This window comes from Pinus tabuliformis, chromosome 1_2 (genome assembly GCF_031772625.1).
Source record: "Pinus tabuliformis cultivar Carrire ecotype Pingquan chromosome 1_2, CPIR1, whole genome shotgun sequence".
NCBI classification, from domain to species: Eukaryota; Viridiplantae; Streptophyta; class Pinopsida; order Pinales; family Pinaceae; genus Pinus; species Pinus tabuliformis.
The window spans coordinates 22,469,552-22,478,410 of record NC_142298.1 but is presented as its reverse complement, the minus strand read 5'-3'; the positions used below and the strand labels follow the sequence as shown (position 1 = coordinate 22,478,410).

Below are 8,859 nucleotides of genomic sequence, written 5' to 3'. Positions count from 1 at the left end.
ACCAAGTGTGAATTGTGTCCTTTCTATTGGTATTCCTTCAATGAATGCATAAATAGATACAAGTGGAACAACAGATACATTTGTTATGCATATGCAACATGGGAAATATACTTCCTACAAAACAAGTTTGATTTTGTTATTGTAAATATGATTTATATGTTTTCTTTTATGCAAGTACATACCCCATGAAGACAATTTCATATGTTGAAATTGAATTTACGAAATTCAGTATTAGACAGTAGAAATTTTAAATTATTTCCTAGATACACAGAATCATAGCATTCATTAAATCTTCATCACACACAATGACATTGATATGAGTACGTATACTTCACGTATTCAAACGTGCAGTTGTTGAAGTTTTCGCACTTGCTATAATATTTTCTATGTACCCTAATTTCCTTGATGCTTCAGTTCCTAAGAGTTTCTTCTCTTCTGATACTTTATTATTTACACAAAGGTTCCTCTGTGTTATTTTTTGAAGAATATACAATGATCCCATCATTCTAATATTCCAATATCCCACTTGGGTCTAATGCAAGCCCATTCAACATTAAACCCTATGATGAGTGAATTGTTCTAGCACAAACTAGTTGTATAAGAATTTTTTACTATCAGTGTAAATCTCTTGCTATTATGTCAACGAATTTGAAACATGCAATATTGAAGTCTAATAAGATGAAACAATTTTTTCATACAATTCATGATACTTGTTTCTTTAAAAGTTACTGATATCCAGATTTAGGAAATATATCCATAACACATCAACATCATTGTTATTTTTCATATATGTTTTTAATATTCCATCAACACCATTAATAAAGCTATCTTCTGTATTATACTTCCTTTCATTGGCTCAACAATAACATTCCATTTGATAAGTATTCTTGACGATAATCTCATTGTCTTCTCATATGAAATAAATCCTATTTCCTTATTGTGAGTTTCATCATTTGCATCAAGAACTCTTATCTCTTCATTTACATGTGACAACCTTTTCTTGTTATGCTTATGTACATCCTTGTTTTTGTAAAATAGGTATGGAAACAAAGGATCCATTGTTGTAGGCCTATAACACTTATCGTTTGTATAATTTTATGTCTTCATTAGATAGTTGAGTCACTCACCTTTTGTTAAGAATTTGGACATACTTATTATATTTTTAACACATTATTGTATGCAATTCATAGCATTTGACTTTCTCTTTCCGGAAACCGTATATTAGTTTTTTGCCTGCTAAAATTAGTTGCTCGAAAAGCAAAGAATCTTTGATTGGTTGTGCTTGGAACAAGTTACCTGAAAATATTACATCAATATTTCCAAAATAAGCCAATGGCGTATGCTTAAGTTTGCATAATTTTTTAGCAACGTGGTATAATAATGTTGAACCTATCAAAGATACCTTAATAATCAACATAACACGAAGTTGTTCAGAATGTTTTGTCAATGTGTCTAATTTTTCACTTTTAAGCAAAATATATTCTAATTTATTAAATGGTAAATGGAATGTATAATGCAATGTTAAACCACCTACATTGAAAGTTTCCTTCCCTATATATGCACTGATAATTCCTTTCAATTGATCTGGGTCATATCTTAACATGTTGTTGTACAAATGAATTAGAGATTAGAATAGTGTTATAACAATAAACATTTTTCTAATGCCCACACCACCTGTTACAAGTACGTACAGTGGGTCATTTGGATTTTTTTCTCATCCAGTATTTGTTTCACTATCTTTTCCTGTTTCGGGTCAAGAATTCTCATCGTTTCATAGAATTCTATTTCTTCTAGTACTTGTCATTGCTTTACAAGTCGATAAGGGCTCTCAACAATTGTTTTTTCATTTATAACCTTTTGCAAATATTGAAAATATCAATCGATATCATATTCTTGATAACATTTTTCGCTCTCTATTTCCTGAGATGTAGGCAAATTTATTTCAAGCAATTCACGAAATTTTTTTTCAAGCTCAACAACTATGCTATCAATATCAACCCAGAATTTCATTGTTTTTTTCTCAGTATATTTTATGATTTTCTCAAATAAGAAATATGAATTCTCCCAACTCAAATATTGTTCTTTAAATATGTTCTCGTCAATACAATATGGGACATACAACATTAATAATTCTCAGCAATAGTTATCAACGTCAATATTTTTATTATACTTTGCATACCTTATAACATATGGTCTATCAAAGACACCACTTTTTTTTTTAGTGTATAACATGATGCAAATTCCACTAAACATACATGTTTAATGTTTTATGGTCATTGCACATAACGATTGATAATTAGTAAACATGCTATGTTTTCATAATCATTGAGTTCATGTTCTATGTCTTTTGGATTCTTTAGTAAAAATGTTTAATCATCTATCGCTGAAGTATTAATAAATATACATTTTCTTGAACTAGTATTCAGTGGCATTAACAACACTATCTATACAACTTGTTGTGTAGACATTTTCTATAAGTTCAATAAAGATTTTCCAAGTCATGCAATTGTTTCTATGATATGACCATCATTTTTTTGACACTCACTTTTCTCACGTTTAAACATTGATGTCATTGTTTTATCTAACTTTTTCATATACAAACTACAATAAGTAGTTGTAGCATATGAGTCAATTAAAAGTTTAGCATCAGTATTTTCACCCCATATACAACTGATCAACCTCCATTCATCTTCCTAATTTTTCAATATTTTATTCCTCTTCTCCATAAGATTGAATATTTCCTTCTTAGACTCTTTGGAAAATAACTCTGAATCCGAAGGGTCCATCAGATCCTTAATTTTGTTACTCGATAATAGTTCCTTCCACATGGCCTTTTTACGCGTGCTGATCCAAGATCCGACAACATTTTTGATCTTTTTAGTTTATATGTTACCTTTTCCATATGCTTATCCAAGTCAAAATATAAAGGATGCATCCATGGTTCGCGCACAAGCTCTGAAAATTCTATGTCTTTCAACCACATATTCTTAGCACCACTCCATTCGAGAAATATCATGTCACGGTCAAAGATTCCTATATGAAAGGATGATGATAGAAATCGATTGATCCTCTCGATTAGATAAAAGTGCACCATAGAGTTAAAATTGTTTTATGAATTATTTAAACATAATCAAATTTTACTTTTCACCATCTTAAGGATAACATCGGTTGATTTAACATCAAAGCTAACCTCCACTTAAAATATAACCTAATTTGAGAAAAAGATCAATTAATGGGACTAAAGGAATTATGTGAATATGAATTTGATTGAATTTGTTTTGCATGTACATGACAAATAAATTTACTAATTCATCTACTTGTCAATCACTCATATTAGCCTTGCAGAATTACCAATCATATGAGATTTTCCCACAAGTCGTGTTTGTCTTGCAAATTTGCATACTCGTCATGTTAATCGTCTTTGGAAAGGTTGTTTTTTCCAATGATATTGGCCTATCCATCATCTGCAACTCTTCTTCATTTACCATCTGGGGGAACACATTAGCCATGACCATTTGATAAAAAATTAAGAACTTCTTTCTGAATGTCATGCTGTGATGAGAGAATTTACTTTCTCCGTCTCTTATGTGCCATATGGAGTTTTCACTCTTTATTTTGGAGGCCGCCCTGTGAAAGAAACATGTTTTCTTGTCATCGTCATGAATCCAACACATTCTACCTTTTAACCTCCATTCATCTTCTTGATTTTTCGATATTTTATTCCTCTTTTCCATAATATTGAATATTGCCTTCTTAGACTTCTTGGAAAAGAAATCTAGATCCGAAGGGCTAGATACTTAATTTCCTACTCGATAATAGTTCCTTCCACATGGCCTCTTTAGGTTCGTAGATCCAACATCTGACAACCCTTTTTTATCTTTTTAGTTTATAACTTACCTTCTCCATCTGCTTATCGAGGTCGAAATATAAAGGATGCATCCATGATTGGCGCACCAACTCTGAAATTTATAGGTCTTTCAACCATGCATGGTTGAATTTGAAAGGCAGGGCCTTTGTATCCTCAATAATAATCCATTTGATAAATACCATATCACGATCAAAGATTCATATTGTTGGAGAATATGATTCCAGCCACTTACTAGGTTTCATAGACATCCAATGAAATGTCATAGTTAGTTGAGATTATTCCAGTTATCTTGAATTCAGTTTAGTCTTACTGCAGTCATTGATTGTTGATGTATCCAATGTAATCTTATTTAACTGTTTGAGAATATTAAAAAGAGAAATCCTATTCTCCACCATAGTTTTAATTTCTTGTCATTGTATTAGAGCTTCAGGTCACATAAGACTCTAGAAGGAGCAGCAGAGATCAAGAATTCGAGGAGGAGAAGAAGGCTTTGTTGTTTTGAAAAAGATAGTGGCGTGAAGTCCATTTTGTGAAGAGGATAAAGAAGATCGATATCTCCCCCTCAATTGAAAGAAGAAGAAGAAATAAGTTTTAAGTTTTAAGTTTTTTCTTTAATTATTTTTGAATGATCAATGCACTCCTCCCTAGTGAACAAGTGTGTTGACCCTGCCAAACTTGCGATTTTCTCAACTTCCATGTTTCAACGTAGCGATTGTCTAATAGAGAAGAGCACTGAAATCATACAAGCTCAGGCACAAGGTTTGTTTCAAGGTTCGAGGTGCATGAAATCACCATCACGTTTGAATGAAATTGTTGAAAGGTACAAGGGCTCCACAAAGTCAAATTTGGGTACACTAATGGGATAATAGTTTCGTGAAGTGATGCAACCAAAGTCTAACATTAAGAATCTCATGAAGTGATGCAGTCAAAGTCTCACATTAGTTTCAATCTGTCTCGCTCAAACATGGGTTCTGTTCATAACAAAGAGCATTAACAAAAGAGCACAAGAAACAAAGAAATAATGGAATCTGATTGCGAGCACAAGTCACTTGGGAGTACGAGTCACAAAATTCATTTGGAGCAACCACTCAATTTTCATCAAGGAAAGCATGATCTATTCATAAGGCTAACACATTTTTTTTAAAGTTATTTCGAGGACTCTTAAAAAAATTGTGTAATGGAGTACATTCAGTTTAAAAGGCACTCTTATGTTCCATTGAGTAAAATGGGTTTTATTCCTAAAGGTTTTTTTATATTAAAAAACAATCATTCTCTTATATTAAAAGGACTTCATTCATGTCTATTTTTTAAAGAGGGCTTTTGAAAAAAAAAACAACAACCATTTGAGTTGGTTGTGGGTATTATAACATTTAAAGAATGGGTTTTAAAGAATGGGTTTATGATAGTTTCTATGAATGAAGCATTGTTTTTTTAGAGAAATTGTATATCTATTTTTTTTTGTCGAAGCTTAGAAAAAGAGAAGCTACAACAAAGATGTTTTCATTACAGAAAACCATATTTTTTTGTAAGTCAGTGTTCTTATTGAGATGCAGTTGGCGAACGCTAAAAAACAGGAAAATCCAAGATGCTAAAAAAGTCAAGCAACAACTATAGATGTATGAAGTTTTTTTGAAAGAATTGGAAGTGAAGAGGCAAAATGATGCTTTTACATTAAAATACATAAAATAATTTGTAGATGAAAACATTCTTCCCTTGATTTCATATGCCAAGATAGCCAAGGAGTCTTGGGACACCCTTGAGAGGAGTTTTGGTGTAAAGGGGAGCATTGAAGTTGAAGATGAAATTTTTGTTGAATCCCACTGTGCTAAGTCGCAAGTGGATGATAATTGTGATAAATTTGTAGAAGTAGAGAAGGAGCACATAGATACCCATCAATCCCACGTGCACAGCCACAAGTGGATGACAATTTGGTGATTCCAGCAACATAACTTGCTGATGACAACTTGGTCAATCCAACGAGAGAGCTTGTTGATGACAATTTGGTGAATCGAGCAAGAGATCTTGCTGATGACAGTGCAGCTACCATTGGAGTAGGCAATACTATGGTAAATCCAGCAATTAATATTGTTGATGTAAAATTTGATGAATATTTGTTGAGTAAAGATGAGTGGTTGCAGATGATGTAATAAAACCATCATATTGACATGATGCTATTTGGTGAGATAATCCCACTTGAATCTGGAAAATAAGTGCAAGATAACTTGTCTGCAACAACACAGGTTAGTACAGAAGTGGAAGAGATAAAGACAAAGCTAGAGACAGAGGTAGAGCTAGAGGAAAAGAAGGAAGCCCACAAGGAGAAAACATAGACAGAGGCAGAACAAGAGCTAGAAGTGCAACAAGAGAAAACTCTCATTACAAAGCATAAGGAACAAAACCAAAGTGGTTCTGCAAATATTTTTAACTCTAGCACTGATTTTCAATGTGGAAGTACACAGATCGATTATGAAGAAGAGTTAAAATTCCTTAAAGTGTGACTTGCAACACCATGTCTAGATGAACTCTACATAGAGGTTGCAACAATGAACCTTAAAGACAACTTTGATGATGACAATATTAATGAATTTTTCAGGTATTGGAGTCATAAAGAGATGAAATTGTATTATGGACTTATGTTGCAGCAAAAGATGGATGATGAAAAGAACACTACAAAAGAAGACATGTGGAAATAGTCCACATAGGCGTTGTTTTTTGAAGAAGTCCAAGACATACTTAGACAGCCTCGAACAATGGAAGACCTGCATTAGCAAATGAAGAAACTAAGTTTTAAAGGATAAGGAAGAAGAGAAGAAGAAAAGTAAATGTAGTTGAGGTCAATTTTTTAAATTACAAGTCTGGCTAAGACATAGACCACTAGGCATCTTAATTAAACTTTTATGTGGACTTTTGTGTGCTTCAAATTAAAGGGAGTGTTGGAGAATTTAATTACAATCACTTAATAGGTGTCATAGTCGTCCATCTAAGTGTCATAGTTAATTGAGATTACTATATTTATCTTGAATTCAGTTGAGTCTTACTACATTCATTTATTGTTGATGTCTTCACTATAATCTTATTTAACTGTTTGAGAATATTATTGTTGATTTCTTCAATACAATCTTATTATTATAGCCTTTTCCCTCAATGTAACGTATGTCTTGTCTCTTGTGAGCAATAAAGTATAGAACGATGTAAATAGGATCTAAGAAAGATTGCTTATATCCTTACTTTATGTAATAACGAAAACCCACTATCTTTTCCTTATCCCTACTTTTTATGTGATAATGATGGCCTATTTCAATTGGTTCTTTTTGTGTCTTTGTGAAACATATAGCAACCATGGGCTTGGATTACTTGGCCTGCAGAAATGATAACTAAATGGCGCGTACTAAACTACGACTCCATCTGTACATCACGCTCTCTAATGTTTGTTTTTTCTTCCGAAAATTCCTCGTGCTCTCTGCGCCTTCAGTAACTATTGCCGTGGCTTATTGTACATCACACATTTTATCTTAATCATTTTCTGAGTATAATTTTCCACATAGTCAGTCAGATAGAATAAGAATTTCGTCGGATATTTGTGATCGCTGGTTTAAGGCGGCCTTGACCATCTAGAAGTTGATATGACCCTCGTGCATTATACGCTACGCTAAGATCAAGTTTTGGCTGGCTACCCTCGCCTATATATAGAGTCTCACCTGTCATATACAAGCATGAAATAAGCTCAACTGCAATTCCTTCCTTGTGTTGCGCTGTTTTGTAGTTGTGTTTAATTACTTGCGGGTGGCCGTTGCAATGGGGGCAAGAACATTGGCAGTTTCGGTTTATGTTACAGCAACACTAGCATTAATATTTAATCTCTATGTTCAAGGTAAGGTGGTAATCCCTCGACTGTATTTTATGTACGTATCATATTTGTTTGTTTTGGTGAGTACCTATCATAAATAAATAATTGTTTGCTTTGGTAAGTGCAGGAGCTACGGGTGCGACGTTTGTGATCCAGAACCAGTGTTCATACACGGTATGGGCCGCAGGAATTCCCGTCGGTGGCGGTCAAGCGCTGGGGCAGGGGCAATCATGGAGTGTTAACGTGCCCGCAGGAACAAGTGCAGGCAGATTTTGGGGACGTACGGGATGCTCCTTCGATGCCTCTGGTAAAGGAAGCTGCAGCACTGGTGACTGCGGCGGCGTGCTCAGCTGTACACTCTCGGGACAGCCTCCTACAACGCTGGTTGAATATACTCTGAATGGGGGCAACAATCAAGATTACTATGACATCTCCGTAATTGATGGTTTCAATGTCCCTCTCTCCCTAACTCCCTCCAACGGTGGCTGCATTGCACCCACTTGCAAAATGGACAAGTGCCCAGATGCCTACCTATATCCCAGTGATAACACTAAAACCCACGCTTGCGCTTCTGGTGCTAATTACAACGTTATATTCTGCCCTTGATGAGAAGCTTATCATACTGAATTCTCTGTTCGTTACATAAAATCCATGCCTGCTTATAATACCTTATTCTCTGTTCGTTACATAAATCCATCCCTGCTTATCATACCTTATTCTCTGTTCATTACATAAAATCCATCCCCACCTTTGATAGGTAAACCGAATTCTATGCAGTATCATATCTACAATAAGAATATTACAATCAACATATTTATAATAAGAGTACCATTGTGCGCAAGAAGATGTATCCCGTAAAAAGGAAGTTCTATCCTGTGAAAAAGGGAAGGCATAATTATTTTTATAATACTTTTATTTCTTAGTTTGTAAATGAGTGATGTTATTTTGGATATCTTTATCGTGTCTATATCGATCAATTTGGATATATTTACAACCTAGATCAATTGATTTTAAATGATTTATTAAATAAATATAGATGATTTCGTGAATTTTATTTTTAATTAATTATTGTTAACATATATTTTTAATAAAAAAATATTTATGTAATTTTATGAATTAACAAATTTTTTTCCATTTATATAAT

At 33.5% G+C, this 8,859-nt stretch overlaps 1 protein-coding gene across 1 annotated transcript; it reads left to right on the top strand.

Moving 5' to 3' along the window:
- The first annotated feature begins 7,591 nt into the window (after positions 1-7,591).
- LOC149204137 (thaumatin-like protein) lies at positions 7,592-8,630 on the top strand. Its single transcript, XM_089393213.1, has 2 exons — positions 7,592-7,739; positions 7,843-8,630. The coding sequence occupies exons 1-2, from the start codon at positions 7,664-7,666 to the stop codon at positions 8,319-8,321; spliced, it is 555 nt and encodes a 184-aa protein (XP_089249339.1). The 5' UTR covers positions 7,592-7,663; the 3' UTR covers positions 8,322-8,630.
- Positions 8,631-8,859: the final 229 nt, after the last annotated feature.